General features: G+C 42.7%; 1 protein-coding gene and 1 pseudogene across 1 annotated transcript; one reads left to right on the top strand and one right to left on the bottom strand.

The window, feature by feature from the left end:
- Positions 1 to 3561: 3561 nt before the first annotated feature.
- LOC127680021 (PRAME family member 8-like) lies at positions 3562 to 6330 on the bottom strand. Its single transcript, XM_052175585.1, has 3 exons — positions 6044 to 6330; positions 5027 to 5614; positions 3562 to 4129 (listed from the first exon to the last, which is right to left on the bottom strand). Exons 1-3 carry the CDS (start codon positions 6328 to 6330, stop codon positions 3562 to 3564), a joined length of 1443 nt encoding a protein of 480 aa, XP_052031545.1.
- A 10526-nt stretch (positions 6331 to 16856) lies between these two features.
- On the top strand, positions 16857 to 19657 carry LOC127680319 (PRAME family member 8-like; annotated as a pseudogene).
- Positions 19658 to 21759: the final 2102 nt, after the last annotated feature.

Genomic DNA, 21759 nt, shown 5'->3' with positions numbered 1-21759 from the left:
CCCAAGTTGATCCTGCGTCATAGCACTCCATACTGAAATGCAATACAGTGAGAACTGGCCTCCCATGAGTACCTACACACCTGTGAGCACAGATAAAACCATCACTTCTGCTCTAATTTCTAACCCAAGATGGACCTACCTGGGGCCATCTGGACTCACGAACCAAGGAACAGCCAGGAGCAGGATCCTTCTAGTTTCTGTCTGCCCCCGGGACCTGACTCTGTGCCACAGCCCTCCAAACCCATTCTTCTTGGAGAGAACTTCTCTCCTTGGAGAGAACTTCTCTCCTTGGAGAGAAGAAAGGAGGAGTGGCCCCTTGTTCTGGAAAGACTCAGTGAAGCATTATTCGGCAAAACCAGAATGGGAAAGTGGGAAGGGGTGGGTGGGAGGTCAGGGGGAGAGAAGGGGGCTTACGGGACTTTTGGGGAGGGGGGGCTAGAAAAGGGGAAATCATTTGAAATGTAAATAAAAAATTATATCGAATAAAAAAAATCCCTGACACAAAGGCTTGCAGGAGTGACAAGCCACAGTCAAAGACAGCAAGACCAGCTAACACCAGAGATAACCAGATGGCAAGAGGCAAGGACAAGAACATAAGCAACAGAGACCAAGGCTACTAGGCATCATCAGAACCCAGCACTCCCACTGCAGTCAGCACTGGATACTCCAACACACCAGAAAAGCAAGACTCTGCTTTAAAATCACATCTCATGATGATGATAGGGGGCTTTAAGAAGGACATAAAAAATGGGGTAAAGAGTTAAACAAAGAATTCTCACCTGAAGAACTTCGGATGGCGGAGAAGCATCTTAAAAAATGCTCAACTTCATTAGTCATTAGGGAAATGCAAATCAAAACAACCCTAAGATTTCATCTTACACCAGTCAGAATGGCTAAGATTAAAAATTCAGGAGACAGCAGGTGTTGGAGAGGGTGTGGAAAAAGAAGAACACTCCTCCACTGCTGGTGGGGTTGCAAATTGGTACAACCACTCTGGAAATCAGTCTGGCGGTTCCTCTGAAAACTGGGCACCTCACTTCCAGAAGATCCTGCTATACCACTCCTGGGCATATACCCAGAGGATTCCCCACCATATAACAAGGATACATGCTCTACTATGTTCATAGCAGCCCTATTTATAATTGCCAGATGCTGAAAAGAACCCAGGTATCCCTCAACAGAAGAGTGGATGCAAAAAAATGTGGTATATCTACACAATGGAGTACTATTCAGCCATTAGAAACAATGAATTCATGAAATTCTTAGGCAAATGGATGGAGCTAGAGAACATCATACTCAGTGAGGTAACCCAGACTTAAAAGGTGAATCATGGTATGCACTCACTAATAAGTGGATATTAACCTAGAAAACTGGAATACCCAAAACATAATCCACACATCAAATGAGGTACAAGAAGAAAGGAGGAGTGGCCCCTTGTTCTGGAAAGACTCAGTGAAGCATTATTCGGCAAAACCAGAATGGGGAAGTGGGAAGGGGTGGGTGGGAGGTCAGGGGGAGAAAAGGGGGCTTACGGGACTTTTGGGGAGTGGGGGGGGGCTAGAAAAGGGGAAATCATTTGAAATGTAAATAAAAAATTATATCGAATAAAAAAATCCCTAAAAAAAAGAAGAAGAAGAAGAAGAAGAAGAAGAAGAAGAAGAAGAAGAAGAAGAAGAAGAAGAAGAAGAAGAAGAAGAAGAAGAAGAAGAAGAAGAAGAAGGACATAAATTACCCCCCTTAAAGAATTACAGGAGATCACAGGATATTATTGGGTGCTTGATGTGGGAAAGCTAGCATGGTAGTACCTGAGCTGGGAATGCTATCTGAACTGCATCCCACAGGTCTGTATCTCTCTCTGTAATGTGTATGTTTTTCCAGCATGCACTTATATTCATTACACACACAGGAGTCCAGATGTGAGAATAGGATTGAATGGAAGTTGAATTCCATAGAGCTGGAAGAATAAGAGCCTACAGGTTGGTAGCAGGAAAGAATTTTAGTGGTCTAAATGCAGAGCAAGTGCTCTAATCTGTTGTACAATCTCTATTGCCTCTAAGGTGTCCAATTTTGAGGTATTATACACACCAGAAAGCACAGTACTCAATAGTCTGTAAATACTAAATGAATTTGCTCTATAGGCTGGCACCATCTGGACAACACAACCTAAAACACAATATGCATGCACTTGTGTAACAAAACAATGCTAAGATGCTGAGGCAGAGCTACAATTCTGAGGAAACAATCATGACATGGAGCTGTATCCAGAGGCAATGAACCAGAAGAAGCAGAAGGAATTCCCTCCATAGAGGACTTCATTGCAAGAATCATGCCATTGTCTTTCTTTCTTTCTTTTTTTTTGTGGGGGATTTTGGTTTTTTGAGACAGGGTTTCTCTGTGTAGCCCTGGATGTCCGGGAACACAATCTGTACAGGAGGCTGGCCTCGAACTGAGAAATCCTCCTGCCTATGCCTCCCAAGTACTGGGATTAAAGGCGTGCACCACCACTGCCCGCCCATGCCATTGTCTTAAAGAACACTAGTAGCCTCTTCTCCATTTTTGTCCCTGCAGTTCTTTTCTGCAACAGGGAACTGGGATGGAGGCCAAGGCTAGATTTTTAAATTCATAAATAAAATATAATATAATAATGATAATAACAAAAACAATAATAGGACATTGTTAGCATATGAAGAACATCAATCCCAGTGGCTTTGGGGCATGACAAACCTGCTTATACTGTCTGTACCTTTCTGTGGGTGAAGTGACCTGGAAAGCAGACAGGCCCTCAGGAGATGGATAGAATATGCATTCCACTTGTGTTGAATAAGTTGTATTGTGGGAGAACACTTTCACAGATGAAGCTACTCAACATTTTGGAAGAACAAGAAGATAGACTATGGTCATAGTAAGTCCTATCACAGCCCATCTCTGGGAGAACTGATAGTTCTAACAGTTCCCCCACACCCCATTTCTAGAATGTTCTTGCCTTCAGGGTCTAGTGTAGGAATGACACTGAGTCCACAATCACATCACATCACAAGGAAGGTTCTGAACAGATGTGGGATTTCAAGAGCCACTCACAATTAGTTTGACAATTCTGTGTCCATACCCACCAAGGAGCCAAAGAGTGGGAAGTAAAGAGTAAAAGACAATGTCATAATTAACTTTAATGCTACCAATATGTCTTATATGATAATGTCTTTGATCATACATCATGAGGTCATAGGATACTATGAACATAAACCTATAAAACTGAGGTCAGTGACTCAGTAGCACATGAGAGGAGACCATTCAGTTCATAGATTGGCCATATATTTACAACATGGGGAAGACAATGGCGATTCTGTCCCGATAGGGGCGCATTTAGAAATGCAGTACCATCTTTCTGATTCTACAAGATGTCTGATGTTATTATCTTATTCTTCATTTCAAGTGACACTTGTGGTCTCCATACACAGAACACCATTTTGATTCCAATGGATCTGAAGCCATAAAATTCTGCAATACCATGATGAATGTACTTCCTCAGATATAATGTCCTAGCATCTAGAATCAGCCTCCTCTTTACTGCCAGCAACGGCAAAGTCTGGTCTCCTTATCATAGATGCAGCGACTCCTACAATAACGGCAGGTTTTTGTAGCAAATGTGATTGTCTGGGGCTGCCTTCTGGCCATGAGTGTATCCATGAGATTTCGACACAGTTGGGAAAATCTGTGCAGTATAAGATAACCCTCGTGATCATAGCACTCTAGTGGGGCAGGGTAGTGCTCAACAATCAACTTGCTTTGGTTGGCCATGCATTGCAGAAGGTCCTCCATTACAGCAGTGGAGAAGTCATTCTCATAGAAATTGACTGAGGTGAGCTGTGAGCACTGGCCCAGAGCTGGCAAACGGACATTGAGCTGAGAGTCGTTCATCCTGCAGTTCTCTAACTGCAGGGTCTGCAGAGTATCAGATACATTCTCTAGGAGTATTCGGAGACTCTTGGGACATGACTTGGGAAACACTACACCATCGAAGTGCAGGTGTTTAAGTTGATGGAGCCTCTGACACTCTGACATTTGTTTCAAGTCTGACTTTGAGAGTTGGCAGACAGTCATAGACAAGGACTCCAAGGGGCTCTTCAGGCATCTAGAGAAAGAACAAGACAATTGTTCTGGCTCATGGTGCGGGAGGACACTAGTAAGACTGATACTGACACAGAGAATCCACATGTGTAGAGTCAATTTATGCTTATGTTGAAGGTCCACCCTAGGGAAACAGCATGTTGATGTCTCCTCATAGCATTGTTCACTGAAGCATATTAAAGTCAGGTTGAGTGGGATCAGACCACAGGTCTGCAACTCCCCTTCCTCACTCTGTCAGAGAACTAGAGTTTGCCCCATCATGCTAGGAGAGCACACCTAGAAAGAACTAGCACAGAAGGGTTCTGGCAATATCGTGGCCTATGTCCTGTAGACTTTATCCATGTCCCGGCTATTTCCACAATCTTTATCCCTGATCACAGTGTTTCATCCTTGACAATGATGACCTCCACCACAGTGTAACAGGTTTCTCGTCTACTTAGTCCCAACTTGTGTTCAAATCATCATTTCCTTTACAGAGAAGTAGAGGCTGACTGACTCCAAAAGAGAAACAAACTGGTTCCTGTTCTCACATATCTTTGTAGAGGGTAGGTGTGGAGCCTCCCCATATCTGGCCCCTCTGCTCTGTCCTGTTACCATGAATCAGTCTTGCCTGGATCCCAAAGAGTAATATGAAAAGTACACTTACAGCGTCTGACCCACACAATGGAATGCTTACAAGACAGCTTTCTCAATATCCCCTACACCAGCCCATAATCTTCTACATGAGTGGGGACCAAATTAAATGTGTGCCATCAAGAAGGAAACAATCCACACATTGATAGTGTAATAAGTGCACCACTGTAGCATCCTCTATGACTGTCACACCTCAGATGCCCACTAATGATTGAAGTAAATGGAAAGGCTGTTGCTATAACAGAAACAGATAACTATCCTTCCTTACCTGAACAACTGTTTCATGTTGTCACTGGGAAAGAAGTCACCATTCATGCAGAAGTGTTGGAGATAGTTGAGTTTGGAGAACTGAGAAAGGAATTTGGCAGCACAGTTTTTTACATCTGCAAAACGGAGCACACCACCTACTGAGTTCCTCGATCTTATTTCCCTTAGATGGAATTTGCGAAGATTTCTCATCTGGCCAAAGCAAGGTGCAAAGCAACCTAGAAAGGATAGGACCTGCTTTGTGTATATTTCCAATTCCTCAATATAGTTTGGCTGAAAAATGTTCAAGATCTCCCTGATACTCTCCACCGAGAAGTGACAAATCTTCATCTTCAGACAGCATAGCCTCAAAGATTGTTTTCTCTGCTGGGCCCATTTTAGTAAGTATATTTGATGTTGCAGACGGAAGCCAAGGCTCAGGTCAGTGACCACCTTCAAACGCTGCCTCAGTGCATATCTAGGAATGTGCTTTGCAACGTGCTTCTCATTCCCAGTCTTTGCTGAGCAGACTTCATCCTTTCTTCCAGCACATACATCCCAAAACTCCTGGTGCACATCTCTCAAGTCCAAGACTTGAAGTTTCCTGATTCTGTGAAAGATAAAGGCAAAGTTTCATAATGTAAAATGAACCAACATGGAGTTAGCCTGGATCCCACATGTCTAAGATCAGCTCCATAACAGCATGTCCCACCAGCCAGGTAAGGACACTGCATGAGCTGCATCTGGACAAAAGACTCACTTCTGTCCATTCATTTGCTCTTGACTTGTTTCTCTTCCATATCTAGTGCCTGTAGGAAAGACACAGAAAGGTTCATCCTAACATGGCTCCTTGTACCCTGAGCTGTCCTTACCTATGACTATCATTTAGATCAGTTTTCAAATTGAATAGTATTTTCACAAATCCCCATGTCAATGACATCATTAGCCCCTGTGCTGTTTCCCCCATTCTTCCTGCCCTAATGTGTGTCTTACCACTATCCCTATGATTCCCCATCTACCCTCCTTGGACCTTGCTTACCTAGGACTAACATTCTGTGTCAGCAGTATATCTACGCCATCCAGCACAGCTTGAAAGACCTCCACATCAGGGGTTTTCATCAATGCCCCCACAGGGAGGCAGGGAAAGGGCCAGGCTGCCACCATTGCCTTCAATATCTCTGTGTGTCTGCCATTGAAGGCCTCCAGGAAAAGTGGTGGGAAAAGCACAGTGGGCAGGTGATCCAGATCGGAGGAGTTTATGGCATCTTTCCTCAGCAGAGCATCCAGTGCCAGCTTCTGGAGTGTGGGTGGGTTGTAGGTGCTCATCCTGCTAGATATTCAGTCAGAAGCAACCTAGTGAAGCATTTAGGAGGCATAACTTCAGGCTAAGTTTTGAGAAGTCTTATTTCTCACATATTACATGAACCAGAAGGCCAGAGCCCATGCTCTGGCAATAATGGAGAACACAGTCTGCCCAATTATACAATCCTGTGGTCTCCAGGCCACAAGTTCATCACTCTCAGCATGTGGATTCTCTTTTAAGCACCCACAGTGGAAAAAAGTTAACCACTGTTGCATGGGATATCAACACATGCTCCTCTTAATATCATGTCTCTAGTATAAAGTTTCAGACCGGCCAGAGTCTTGTTTCAGGAAAAAGGACACTGAACATCTTTGCTGGCCCTAAAGAAAATATACTGCTGATGTCACAGATGCAACCAGGCTTATTGACCTTGCAAGAGATTGTTACCTCTAGGGAAGGGCTAAGGAGATCCTATGAGATGCCTGCCTGTATGTATCACTTAAGGCCAGGGTGAGAAATCTGGGCTATATTATATTATTTTGGGAAATGAGGTAAAATTCATAGCCACCTGGATATACAATTAAACCACATTGAAAATGCAAAACCTATGCCAGGCGGTGCTGGCACACACCTTTAATCCCAGTACTTGGGATGCAGAGGCAGGCAGATGTCTGAGTTAGAGTCCAGCAAGGGCTACACAGAGAAACCCTGTCTCAAAAAAAACAAAATATAAATAAATAAATACATACATACATACATACATACATACATACATACATACATACATAAATACATAAATACATAAAATGGAAAACCTAAGTAAAACCTGCAACTTTCCCCAAAGACTTGAAAAGCCGTGCTACTGAATGAGAGCACCTGCTCATGTGAGTCTTAGAGGAGAAGCCAAGTGTACATAGGCTACAGGGAGAAGAGTTTCCCATGACAAGTTAGAGTCCAGACAAAGAAAGAGATGAGACAATATATCTCTCAGTACTTCCAAATGTCTGTTTATACTTTAAATTATGGTATTGCCTAGAAAAGAGGCTTCCATGGAGTTGGCTCTCCTTCCAATCCTGAATGGAACTCATTATGTAGCCCAGGCTTACAGTTACACACTATGCTTCTGCATGTGGTTAGCAGCCTTGGATTTTCTTTTTTTCCTCTACTATGCATGTCTAGAGCCCTTTGCTTTTAGAACTCTGCATAGATGCCAAAGAAGTCTCTAAAAAAACATAGTTGAAGCCCTTTGGAGTAAGAGTTGGGAGTATTTCACACCAGTCTAATCTATAAGGTATATTTCATGCTAGTTCAGGTTCAGGAAAATCAAGTAAAGTAGGATTTTAGGGGCTGGAAAGATGGCTCAGTGGTTAAGAGCACTGCTCTTCTGGAGGTCATGAGTTCAATCTCAGTAACCTTATGGTGGATCACAACCATCTGTAATGAGATATGATACTGTCTTTTGATGAGTCTGAAGACAGCTACAGAGTACTCACATATAATAAATAAATAAATCTTTAAAAAATAGTATTTTAAATGTCTCCATTGAAGTTATTTTGTAGTGGAGTCTGTTTCCACTACATAAATGCTCTACCATTCAGCAAAAATTCCAGATCATCTATTTCTTTTTATTTAATTTCATGTAGTGATGAGATGTCCTCTTGTAGCTAAGTCTTGCCTGGATTGTGATATTTTGCACCCAGTACATTAATTTAGTTTCCAAGTGTGGCTGCTATATACATTTTTCATACATTCCTGCATATTTACATATGTACACACATACATATCTTACACAATGTCTGATCACCTGGACAGCAATGAAGGAACCACATTTCTACAGCTTTGGATCCTGGGTGAGCTGTGGCTTCAGGGACACAAGCCAAAAGCTAGAATTTCTGGCTTGTGTTCCTGAAGCCTTCTCCAGTGTAATTTGTAAGGTATACTTAAGAAGAAATTCTAGTTCATATAGTTGCAAAACCATAATCTGTGAAACATAGCTTAAGAGACCACAGACAGATTAAATTATAAAGAAGTTCCTACCTGAAATTCCAGATTAAGTCTAGAAAATTGGATGAAACCAGAAGGACCAAGAGTTCAAGCCCTCTTATGGAGCTCTGAGGGACTAAACCACCAATCAAAGAGCACACATGGAGGGACCCATGGCTCCAGCTGCATATATAGCAGAGGATGGCCTTATTGGACATCAATAGAAGAGGTGCTGGGTCCTGTGAAGGTTTAGTGTCCCAGTGTGGGGAGATGACAGACCAGGGAAGCAGAAGGGAGTGGGTTGGCCAGCAGGGGGATGGAAATGGGTAGGGGAATTTCAGAGGAGAAAAGAGGAAAGGGAATAGCATGTGAAATGTAAATAAACACCAGGCAGGGGTGGCACATGCCTTTAATCTCAGCACTTGGGAGGCAGAGGGAGAGGCAGAGGCAGACAGATTTCTGAGTTCAAGGACAGCCTGGTCTACAGAGTGAGTTCCAGGATAGCCAGGACTACACAGAGAAACCCTGTCTCGAAAAACCAAAATAAAATTTAAATAAAGTAAATAAATAAATTATCTAAAATATCTTATGATAAAAAAGAGTTCAAGCCAGCATGTTCCATGACATTCTATCTTTAAAACCTCAGCAATTCCCATGTAATCCCATTTCTCATTAAAACTGAAGTCTATCCAATTTAAAGATTATAAACTGGAAATGAAGTTATAGCTGGATAGTGATAAGGCTAGGCCAGCTTGCAAGGAACCTACTTATGGAGGTAAATTTCTTACCTGATATGGACACTGGCTCCAGGGTTCCTATCCCCAGCAGGAACAGGCATTGACTCCAAGCTTTAGGACACTGACATCTGTCTGCCTTCTTCTGACCCTTTTATACACTTTTCTTCTCTCACCTCCTCATAGCCCCACCTTTCTCACACAAGCTTCTTCTTTGTCATTGGTCCATTGAATCCCCACCCACTCAATCCTGTTAAAGATGCTTCCCCCCCCCCACCCACAAGCCAGGGTTTCTCTGTGTAGCTCTGGCTGTCCTGGAACTCACTTTGTAGATCAGGCTGGCCTTGAACTCAGAAATCCACCTGCCTTTGCCTCCCAAGTGCTGGGATTAAAGGCGTGTGCCACCACTGCCTGGCTTTGAACTTCAGCAGTAAAGGCAGGAACATGTCTATGAGTTTCAGGGCAGCCTGATCCACACAGTGAGAACAAATTTCTTTAGCCATGCATAGAGGTATACCCCTTTAATCATAGCACTCAGAAGGCAAAGGGAGGTAGATCTCTTTGAGTTCCTAGCCAGGGTGGTCTAGAGAGAGAATTCAAGGACCCCCCCCCCCAGAGCTGTACAATGTGATACTATTTTAGGAATGACAGTGGCCTGGGGGCTGGCAGGCAAAGCTTTAATAAGCACCCATGCAATCTCAGTATTTGGTACCTACCTTTGATTGCAGTAGTCCAAAAGCAAAGACAGGAGGATCTCTTCGGGTTTAAGGCCACCTGGATCCACACAGTGGGATCTTGTCCAACAACATCAAATTCCAAAAACAAAACAGTGGTACCTTTCTTAAAGAAAGCAGTAGAAACCTCAGTTCATCAATTGGACGTTTACAACCTATTTAACCAGTGACCCTAGACAGGCTCAAGAGTTAAATTGTTAAAAGTACTGGTTCCAAACCTGAAGACCACAGTTGTATATCTGGATCCCAGGAAGATAACATATCTGAAAGGTTTTCTCCCAACTCCACATGTGTACCATGACAAATGGCCCAATCACCAGTAATTAGAAATCAAAACTTGCTGGGAATTTGGTACCTGACTTTAATCCTAGAACTTGTGATGCAAAGGCAGGCAAATCTCTATGCAATATGGATCCCCTGTGTATTAGTTTGGGTTCTCCAGAGTCAGAGAATGTATGGGAAGTCTCTATATAGTTAGGAAATTTGTCGATGACTTACAGTCTATAGTTCAACTCCCCAAAAATGGGCAGCAGCAGCTGTGGATGGAAGTCCAAGGATCTAGCAGTTGCTCAGTCCCACAAATCAAGGAGACAAGGAAGAGTGAGTAAATCTTCCTTCTTCCAATGTCCTTATATATTTCCAGTAGAGGGTATAGCCCAGATTAAAGGCTGTAGGTCTCCAACAGAGGGTGTGGCCAAGATTAAAGGCCTGTAGGCCTCATGCAGAGGTTGTGGCCCAGATTAAAGGCATGTGCCTATATGCCTTTAATCCCAGATTATCTTAAACTCGGAGATCTCCTTGTCTCAATCTTCTGGAATCCAGAGCCCGGCCACCCCTTCATTCAAGGGGTTCTGGATCTGTAAACTGGCGCAGGGCCTAACTGGACCCTGTGTCGCCTTGGTTCCACCGCTGATGGCCCTTCAGCTGGACCAGCTACTGTTGCCGCCGCCGCCGCCGCCGCCGCCGCCAGGATCAGGGAACATTTAAAAAGAGGAGGCAGAAACATTGTAAGAGTACTTGCAGGGAAAGAAAGATTTATGAACCAGAGGGTTCACGGTTGCCTACAGGATCAGCAATCCTGAACTCAAAGTAGTTCTCACTAAGATTGAACCAAAATCAGGGACCCGGCATACATCTAATCTAAGGTGTATATACATGTTATAGTTGGGTAGCTTGATATGTTGTGAGACTCCTGACAGAGTGGAAGCTGTGTTCTGATGTCTTTGTCTTCTCTTTGACCCCTGTGCTCCTACTGGGCTGCTTTGTCCAACCTTAATGCCATAGATCAGGTTTCACTGCTGTGAACAGAGACCATGACCAAGGCAACTCTTATAAGAACAACATTTAATTGAAGCTGGCTTGTAGGTTCGGAGGGGCAGACCATTATCATCAACATGGGAACAAGACAGCATCCAAGCAGGCATGGTGCAGGAAGAGCTAAGAGTTTCCCATCTTCAGCAGATGGCTGATAGCAGAATACTCACTTCCAGGCAGCAAGGATGAAGTTCTTAAAGGCCATGACCACATTGACACACCTACTCCAAGAAGCCCATATATCCTCAAAGTTTCTCACCTTCCAGCAAAAATATGCAAACTATGACATTCCACTCCCTGGTCCCTATAAGCTTGTTCAAACACATGAGACACAGGGAGACATATCTAGCCAGAGCATAATGAAAAGGTAAAATTAGTACAACTTCCAAAGTCTCCATAGTTTATAACAGTCTAAAATGTTAAAACACAAAAATTCAAAGTCTCTTCTGAGATCCACCAATAACTTCTGTAATCCCCAAATCAAGATAGTAAACCAACTAGGCACACTCCAAACTCTGCATCTCCATGTCTGCTGTCAAAGCAGTTTTCAGATCTCCAGCACCATTTTCACATTTGTAGGCTGTAACAAATTTCTTTTCCTAGCTGGTTCCACTCCATATTAGCTGATTTCCTCAGCAAATAGCTAATGGCTCTTGCATCTCAAATATCTTAGGGTCTCCAAGGCAGCGTCACTATTATGGCTTCTTCTTTCTTTCTTTCTTTCTCTCTTTCTTTCTTTCTTTCTTTCTTTCTTTCTTTCTTTCTTTCTTTCTTTCTTTCTTTCTCTCTCTCTCTCTCTCTCTCTCTCTCTCTCTCTCTCTCTCTCTCTTTCTTTCTTTCTTCCTTCCTTCCTTCCTTCCTTCCTTCCTTCCTTTCTTTCTTTCTTTCTTTCTTTCTTCCTTCCTTCCTGCCTTCCTTTCTTTCTTTCTTTCTTCATTTCTTCCTTCCTTCCTTCCTTTCTTTCTTTCTTTCTTTCTTTCTTTCTTTCTTTCTTTCTTTCTTTCTTTCTTTCTTTCTTATTTTTGTTTTTTTGGGGTTTTTTTGTTTGTTTTTTGTTTTTGTTTTGTTTTTTGATTTTTGTGTGTTTTGTTTGTTTTGCTTCGTTGGTTGGTTTCTGTTTGTTTGTTTGTTTGTTTGTTTGTTTGTTTGTTTGTTTGAGACAGGATGTCTTTGAATAGCCCTGGCTGTCCTAGAACTGACTCTGTAGGCCAGAAGGGCTTTGATCTCAGAAATCTGCCTGCCTCTGCCTCCCAGAGTGCTGGGATTAAAGGTGTGTGCTATCACTGACCAACTGCTCTGTGTTTCAATGTCTGGGATCCACATATGACCTTCTGGGCTCCTCCAAATGCCTGATGTCACTTACCTGTGCCCACTGGAACACTCTGAATTTAATTTCATCCACTCCACTGCTGCTGTTGTTCTTAGTGAACATCAGATGGTACTAGCATTTCCAATACACCAGGGTCTTCCACTGTAACTAATAGACTCATAGTCTCTCTTTATGGTACCAAGCCTCACATTTGTTGTATGACTCCTTTATTCCTGGGCCGTCAACTGTAACTGAGGCTGCACCTTCACCAACAGACTTCCATGGCCTCTCATAGTGCCAAGCCTCAGCTTCTCTTTAGGACCCCTTCAGGCTGTCAAAATCAGTCCCACCTGGGTCCCTCTTACGCATTACCAAGTACAGCTCCAGCATGAGGCACAACCATGGCTGCCCCTCGAATGCAGCTTCTTTGTGCTCTCAGAAAACTCTCCCCAAAGATTTCATGTCATCGATGCTGGTCTCCTTAATCATCACTAATTTCATAGGTCTAACTAAGTAGCATCAATTGCCTGGTAGTCTTCTCCTCTTGACTATAAAGTTAAAACCACATGACCGAACCTCCCAAGTTCTGCTGCTTTCAGGAGCTGAAAAATGGCCCTCTTGTCCTATTACATTATCACTAGCTTCCTCATTTCCAACTGCTTCGCTGCCTAAGCTTGGCTGTCCTGTATATAGCTTGATAAAATGACCTATAACTTAGAGATATGCATGCCTGTATCCAGGGATTGAACGTGTGTACCACCATAACTGGATTTAAGCATATTTTTTCACCTAGAACTTTCTTTATCTCAGGCTACACTTGACCTCAGAGATCTGGTTGGCTTTATCTCCTGGGATTAAAAGTGTGTACCACAATGCCTAGATCAAATTTTGATGGGTAGGATCTTATCCCAAGGTCACCAATCTCTTAATTCAATTTAATATTCCACTGGCCTCCCTAAAACAGAATCACACTTAGCTCTGGCTATCCTTGAAGTCTCTCAGTAGAGCAACCTGGCCATAAACTCAAGGAGATCTATCACCCTTTGACTCCTGAGTGCTGAGATTAAAGGTGTGTACCTCTAGACATAGCTGAAAATCTTTGTTCTCACTGAGTGAATCAGGGGGGCTTGAAATACAGAGACATTCTCCTGCCTTTACTTCTGGAGTTCAAAGGGGTGTATCACATGCTGAGATTAGAGAGTTGGGTTATAAAAGCCTTATAGTAGCCAGGCAGTAGTGGTACAGGCCTTTAATCCCAGCACTCGGGTGGCAGAGGCAGGCCGATTTCTGAGTTTGAAGCCAGCCTGGTCTACAGAGTGAGTTCCAGGACAGCCAGGGCTACCCCAAGAAACCCTGTCTGAAAAAAAAAAAAACAAAAACCAAAAAACAAACAAACAAATAGCCTTATTTTTTTTTACTTCCATCTCATAAGGCTTTTCTGTTGTTTTTCACACTTGTGATAAACTACCCATCTTGATCATGATGGTCTAAATTCCTCGATCATGCATCATCCCAACCAATCTTCTTGGTAGCAAGGATTGCAGGCTGCTGAAATTCATTGCAGCAGTTTCAATTCTGTAACATATACATGTGGGGTTTGTTTGTTTATTATTTGTTTGTTTTGTGTTTAGCTTTTTTGTTTGTTTGGTTTTGGTGTTTCGAGACAGGGTTTCTCTGTGTAGCTCCTGCTGTCCTGGAACTCACTCTGGGGACCAGGCTGGCCTCAAACTCAAAGGTGTCTGCCTGACTCTGCCTCCCAAGTGCTGGGATTAAAGGCGTGGACCACCACCACTTGGCTTGTGTCTAGCTTTTAATTATCATTGTTGTGTTGAGACAAAACCACACTATTTAACGTTTGGATAACCTAGAACCCCCTACACACTCAAGTACATGCTCACAGTAAGGAATACCCAGAGACAAAGACAGATATTAAAACCACACCCACTAATTATATCAATACATAAACAAGTACATATAGGTATGCATGTAAGATGAGTCAATCAAGCAGGCAAGGGCATCTATACTTCTAGTTCAGTGTTTGATTTCACACAAGAAGGTCTAATTCAATTAACCAACAGTAGGGGAAATGAATCTTTAACAGGCATAAGTGGGTGGAAACTTAATGAGCCAATGAGATGGGACCTTAAAGAAGGAGGTGGTACTATTTGGGGATGCGGGTAGAAAAAGGTGTATAAAAAGGGTCAGAGAAAGACAACTAGAATGTCAGAGGCCTGAACCTTGGAGTCAGTGTGTGGTCCTTCTGGGAGTAGGAGCCCTGTTGCCAGTGTCCATATCAGGTAAATAATTTTCTTCCATATGGGATTTCTTAGTTGCTGGGCTAGCCTTGTCACCATGCAAGTACAACTTCATTTCCAATTTATAATGTATGATTATTTTCTGGTAACAATCTGAAGACTCCCATCCATCTAACTCTTTGTGATTCCACATCCATTGAATACTATGCTCACTTCAGAAACCTAAAATTTCTGAAAATTTTCATATAAGTGCATGCTAGGGATACATACACTTACATTAAAATAACTAAATATTCACAGTTCAAAAATACTTTTTAGCACTGTCCAGACAATTGGTCATCTTCCCTGGGGAAAAAAAAAACACCTCTTCACTTCCTTGCTTTTCAGTTGCCTACAGTCCTTTGTGTAGAGCTTAGACCCTGTTGCATTTTTTTCTGTCTAGTTGCCCATGTTCACTGATGTCATCCTTTTTCAGCTCCTATAAGTGCAATCATGTTTATCAAGCTTTGTGTGTATAGCTTTTCCTAGTCTAGGAGATGCGATGTCACAGCACACTTACTGGTTCTCTAGAGCTACAGTCCTCTTTCCACCTCTTCAGCAATATTCCCTGTGTGTTTTCTGGATGTACCCTTTGGGACTGATGTCCACAAATCTTCATCTTTATTTGTTGTGGTTTTCTGTTTTTTTTTTTTTTTTTTTTTTTGTATTTGGTTTTTTTTTCCAGAACAGGGTTTCTCTGCATAGCCCTGGCTGTCCTGGAACTCACTCTATAGACCAGCTGGCCTCAAACTCAGAGATCTGCCTGCCTCTGCCTCCCATAGTGCTGGGATTCCAGGCATGAGCCACCACTGCCCAGCGGTTGTGGTTTTCTGTAGAGGTTTCTACCTGCTGCAAAGAGAAGTTTCCTATGTATAGGATAGACTTCAGTTTTAATGTGAAATAGGTTTACACTGGAATTTCCTTTCTATTTAAGATAGCATGTCCAAGAACAAGGATGGCCTTGAACTCTCAATTCTTTTGGTTCTGTTCAGTTTTCTAGACTTAAGTTTGGAATTTCAGTCAGGATCGTCTTTATAATTTAATCCTTCTGAAATCTCTTAAATTATGTTTCACAGATTATGGGTTTAGAATTATATGAACTGGAATTCCCTCTTAACTATACCTTACAAATTGTCCTGGAGAAGGATTCAGGCACACAAGACCAAAGTTCGAGCTATTAGCTTGTGTCTCTGATGCTGTGGCTTAACCAGGGACCACAGCTGTAGGCATATGGTTGCTTAAGCCTTATCAAGGTGATTAGATATTTTATAAGATTTGTATGTGTGTGTGTATGTGTGCATGCATGAACGTAGGTATGGGGAAATTATACAACAGCCACACTTGAAAACTAGAATTAATGTCCTGGATACAAGGGATCACAATGCAGGCTAGACTTAGAAGTACTGATAGATATATTGTCTCAGCTATGTGTTTGTCTGACATCCAATTGTCATGGAAACTCTCCTTCCTATAGCCTATGTACACTTGGCTTCTCTAAGACTCACATGAGCAAGAGCTTTCATTCAGAAGTATAACTTTCTAAATGCTCTGGGAAAAGTAGAATGTTTTACATAGGTTTGGAATTTCAGTTGTGGTCTGATAATATAGCTAGGTGGCCATGAATGAACAAACCTTTTATCTCATTTCCTAAATTAATATAATTTGGCTCAGCTTGCTCGCATTGGTCTCTAAAGCATTAAGTAGTACATACAGACAGGCATCTCACAGGTTCTCCTCAGCCCTTACAGGAGAGAACAAACTGTTGAAAGGACAATAGAGCTGGTTGGGTCTTTGACATTAGAACTATATTTTATTCAGGGCCTGAAAAGTTGTTCAGTCTCTTTCTTGTAACAAGACTTTGGTCAGAATGTATGCTCCTGAATAACCCTTATACTAGGCATGAGATTAAGAGGAGCAGGGGTGGTAACCCATGCAACTTTGGTTAATTTTTTCCACTGTGGGTGCTTACAAGATAATCTGTATGCTGAGAGTGATGAATTTTTGGCTTGGAGACCAAAAGATTGAATCATTGTGCAGACTGAGTTCCTCACTATTGCCAAAGCATGGGCTCTGGACTTCTGGTTTCTGCAATGTGTGAGACATAGGAATTCCCAATGCTTAGCCTGAAGTTATGTCTCCTAAATGCTTCACCAGGTTCCTTCCGACTGAATATCTAGCAGGATGAGCACCTACAACCCTCCCACACTCCAGCAGCTGGCACTGGATGCTCTGCTGAGGAAAGATGCCATAGACTCCTCCGATCTGGATCACCTGCCCACTGTGCTTTTCCCACCACTCTTCCTAGAGGACTTCAATGGCAGACACACTCAGATATTGAAGGCAATGGTGGCAGCCTGGCCCTTTTCCTACCTCCCTTTGGGGCCACTGCTGAAAACCACTAATGTGGAGTTGCTGCAAGCTGTTCTGGATGGCATAGATATACTGCTGACCCAGACAGTTCGTCCCAGGTAAGCAAGGCCTAAGGAGGGTAGAAAGAGAATCATGGGCTTAAAGTGGTAACATACACACAAATTAGGGCAGGAAAAACGGTGTCAAACAGGGCAGAGACTAATGATGTCAACAACTTACAGATCTAAAGAATTATTATTCAAGATGAAAGCTGATCTAAATGACAGTCATAAGCCAGGGTAGCTCAGAGCACAAGTAGCCAGAGTAGGATGAGCCTATCCATGGCTTTAGTACAGACGCTAGATATGGAAGAGACACAAGTCAAGAGCAAATGAATGGAGGGCAGTGGGGCATGTCTCCAGATGCAGCTCATGCAGTATCCTTGCCTGCCTGGCATGAGGTGCTATGATGGAGCTGACATTAGACAGTGAGATCCAAGTGGACTCAATATTGGTTCCTGTTCTACATTATGATACTTTACCTTTTTCCCCTCAGAGAAGATAGAAACTTCAAGTATTGGACTTGAGAGTTGTGCACCAGGATTTCTGGGATGCATGGGCTGAAGAAGAGGATAGTTTCTGTTCAGCAAATATTTTGATCAAGAAGCAAGTTCCAGAGTGCAATCTTGGTTATCCACTGAGGCAGGATTTTCAGGTAGTCACTAACCTGGCCCTCTTCTCTTCTCTAAACAAACAACAAACATGTTTGCTGCAGTGGGCCCAGTATAGAAAAGACTCTGCAATTTTGCTGTCTGAAGGTGAAGATTTGTGACTTCCCATTGGAGATTATCAGGGAGGTCTTTAATATTTTCCAGCCAAAGTATATTGAGGAATTGGAAATAAACACCAACCAGGTCATGTACTTCCTAGGTTTCTTTGGACATTTCCTTGGTGAGATGAGAAATCTTCTCAAATTCCATCTACATCAAACCCACTTCAACTTTAGTCTTATGAACACAGTGACAGATGTAAAGATGTATGCTGCCCAATTCTTTTCTCAGTTCTCCAAACTAAACCATCTCCAGCATCTCTATGTGAATGGTGCCCACTTTTCCTATGACAACATGAACGAGTTGTTCAGGTAAGGACGGATGGTGAGTTGTTTCTGCTCTGACAGCAAACCTTTCCCTATATGTGGAGCATTAGTAGACACCTGCGGTGTGCCAATCACAGGGAATGTTACAATGATCGACTCATTACAGTACCAAAGTGTGGATTATTTGTTTCTTAACTGAGCTCACTTGGTTCAATTCCCACTCCTTTGCAGAGTCTGGGCTGGCTGAGGGTATATTGAGAGAGTTACCTTGCACACATGTCCATTGTATGGTCAGATGCATTAAATGTGCTTTTCATATTCCTGTTTGGGATCCAGGCAAATTTAATGGAAGGAAACAGGGCAAAGCAGAATGCCCTCAGCTGGAAAGGCTCCACACCTGTCCACTAGATAGATATATGAGATCAGGAACTAGTTTGATCTTCTATTGAAGACAGTCAGCCTCTCATTCTCAATAAAGAAAGGATGGTTTGAACTAAGAAAATGGGAACTAAGTATGGTTGAGACTAAGTAAATGGAAAATCTGTTATACTGGGGTGGGAGTTATCACACTCAAGGGTAGAACACTGAAATCAGGGATGGAGACAGTGGAGATAGCAGGGACATGGATAAACTCTGCAGGACACAGGCCAAGATGTTGCCAGAACCTTTCAGTGCTGGGCATTTCTAGGTATGCTCTCCTGGTATGCTTGGGCAAGCTCTAATTCTCTGAAAGAGTGAGTATGGAGAGTTGCAGGCCTGTGGTCTGAGCCCATCCTACCTGACTGTAATATGCTTCTGTATACAATGCTATGAGCAGACACCAACATGCTGTTTCCCCAGGGTGGACCTTCAACATAAGCATAGATTGACTCTACATATGTGTATTCTCTGTGTCTATGTCCATCTTACTCGTGTCCTCCAGCAACTTGAGCCAAGCCAATTTTCTTGTTCTTTCTCTAGATGCCTGAAGAGCCCCTTGGAGTCCTTTTCTATGATTTTCTGCCATCTCTCAGTGTCAGACTTGAAACTCATATCAGAGTGTCAGACGCTATATCAACTGAAACACTTGCACTTCTATGCTGTATTGTTTTCTGAGTCATGTTTCAAGAATCTCCAAATTCTCCTAGAAAATGTATCTGAAACTCTGCAGACCCTGCAGATAGAGAACTGCAGGATGACGGACTCTCAACTCAAAGTCCTCTTGCCAACATTGATCCATTGCTCCCAGCTCACCTTGGTCAATTTTTATGACAACGGCTTCTCCACTCCTGTACTGAAGGACCTTCTGCAATGCATGGCATCTAAGCAAGTTGACTGTTGAGCGGTACCCTGCCTCTCTAGAGTGCTATAATAACATGGGTAATGTTGTGGTGGAGAGATTTTCCCAAGTGTGTCGTGAGCTCAAGGATATACTCATGGCCAAAAGGCAGCTCAAGACACTCTTTTTTGCTACTGTCCCCTGCCCTCATTGTTGGATGCGCTGTGTCTATGACATGAAGACCAGACTTTGCCATTATTGGCAGGAAAGAGGAGATTGATTCTGGATGCTGAGAAAGGAAATCTGAGGAAGTACGTTCATCACAGAGTTCCAGAATTCAAGGCTTCAGATGTACTGGATTCAAAATGGTGTTCAGTGTATGGAGACATCAGGGGTGACTTGACATGAAGAACAAACAATAGGATAATAACACCGGGTGTCTTATGGAATCATAAAGACAGTACTACATTTCTAAATGTGCCTTCATCAGGACAGAATCACTAGCATCTTCCCTATGTTGTTAATATATGTCCAATCTATGAACTGAATGGTCTCCTCTTGTGCTACTGAGTCACTGACCTCAGTTTTCAGTTTATAATCATGGTGTCCTATGACCTCATCATGTGTATGATCCAGGAAATTATTATCTAAGCTATGTTGGAAGCAAAGTCAATTATTACATTATCTTCTCTTTAATTCCCACTGTTTGCCTCCTTGTTTTGCTATGTGCACAGAATTGTCAAACTAATTGTGAAGGGCTCTTGGAAACTACCCTCTGTACAGAACCATCCTTGGGACATAATGGGACTGTAAGCACAGTGGCATTCCTACACAAGTCCCTGAAGGGTGAACACATTTTAGAAATGGGGATGGGGAGGATGGGGGAATGGGGGTGGGCTACTTGTTAGAACTTACTGTTCCATCAGTGCTCACAGAGTGGGATGGGATATCTTAGGACTTATTATGACCATGGAGCATAGTTTCATCTGTGAAAGTGTGGTCCCACCACATAACTTATTCAGTACAAGTAGAATGCTCATTGGACTCATCTGCTGAGGGGCTGAACCCTCTACAGATCAAGTCAGTCACATGAATGTAGAAAAAAGATAAACAGGCTTGTCACACTTTAGGCACACCTGGGATTCCTAATCTCCATTTCTGGACAGTTTTTCTTATAGACAGTATAGTTAGTTCAGCAACAAAGTGCCCTGTGGAAGAGAATCAGTCTCCTGCAGCCTCTGGTACATTTTCTCTGGGTTCAGCTTCAGGACAAGACTCTTTCCTCAGCCTCATAGCTCTGCCTCAGCAGCTCACAGCACTGACACACACACACACACACACACACACACACACACAGACTGTGTTTTAGGCTGTGTTGTCCACATGATGTCAGTCTATAGAGCAAACATCCTCTATTTCGAGCATACTGAGTACCTGGCCCTCAGGGTGTACCCTACCTCAAATAGTACACCTTAGGATCAGGAGACATGGCCCAGAAGATTAGTATGATTGCTACATATTTAAACCATTCTAGAATTCTTTTCTGGTACCAACCTGAAGATTCTCATCCACTTAACCCTCTGATTCCACTTCCAGTGGATCCTATGCTCACTTCGGAACCCTTATATTATGCATATAAGTGCATGCTGGGGAAACATATACTTACATTAAAATAAGTACATATTCACAGTTAAAAAATACTGTTTAGCCAGGTGGTGGTGGCACAGGAATTTAATCCCAGCACTTAGGAGGTAGAGGCAGACAGATTTCTGAGTTCGAGGACAGCCTGGTCTACAGAGTGAGTTCCAGGATAGCCAGGGCTACACAGAGAAGCCCTGTATCAAAACAAAACAAAACAAAACAAAATACTGTTTACCACTGTACAACCAATTGGTTGTCTTCCCTAGGTAAAAACACCTCTTCACTTCCTTGCTTTTCAGTTGCCTACAGTCCTTTGTGTAGAGCTTAGACCCTGTCGTATTTTCTCTGTCTAGTTCGCCATGTTCACTGATGTCATCCTTTTTCAGCTCCTATAAGTGCAATCATGTTTGTCAAGCTTTGTGTGTATAGCTTTTCCTACCACTAGGAGATTCCATCTCAGAGCACACTCACTGGCTCTCTAGAGCTACAGTCCTCCTTCCACCTCTTCAGCAATGTTCCCTGTGTTTTTGTGGATGTACCCTTTGGGACTGATATCCACAATTCTGCATCTTTATTGGTTGTGGTTTTCAGTAGGGTTTGTGCCTATTGCAAAGACAAGTTTCCTCGATGTGGTGTATCTAAAAATTTTTTTTAATTTTTTTTATTTGGTATATTTTTTATTTACATTTCAAATGATTTCCCCTTTCCTTGCCCCCCCCCTTCCAAAAAGTCCCATAAGCC

Source organism: Apodemus sylvaticus, chromosome 3 (assembly GCF_947179515.1).
Source record: "Apodemus sylvaticus chromosome 3, mApoSyl1.1, whole genome shotgun sequence".
Classification (NCBI taxonomy): Eukaryota; Metazoa; Chordata; class Mammalia; order Rodentia; family Muridae; genus Apodemus; species Apodemus sylvaticus.
Note: the sequence above shows the minus strand (reverse complement) of the source record. Positions and strands in the feature narration are given on the sequence as shown.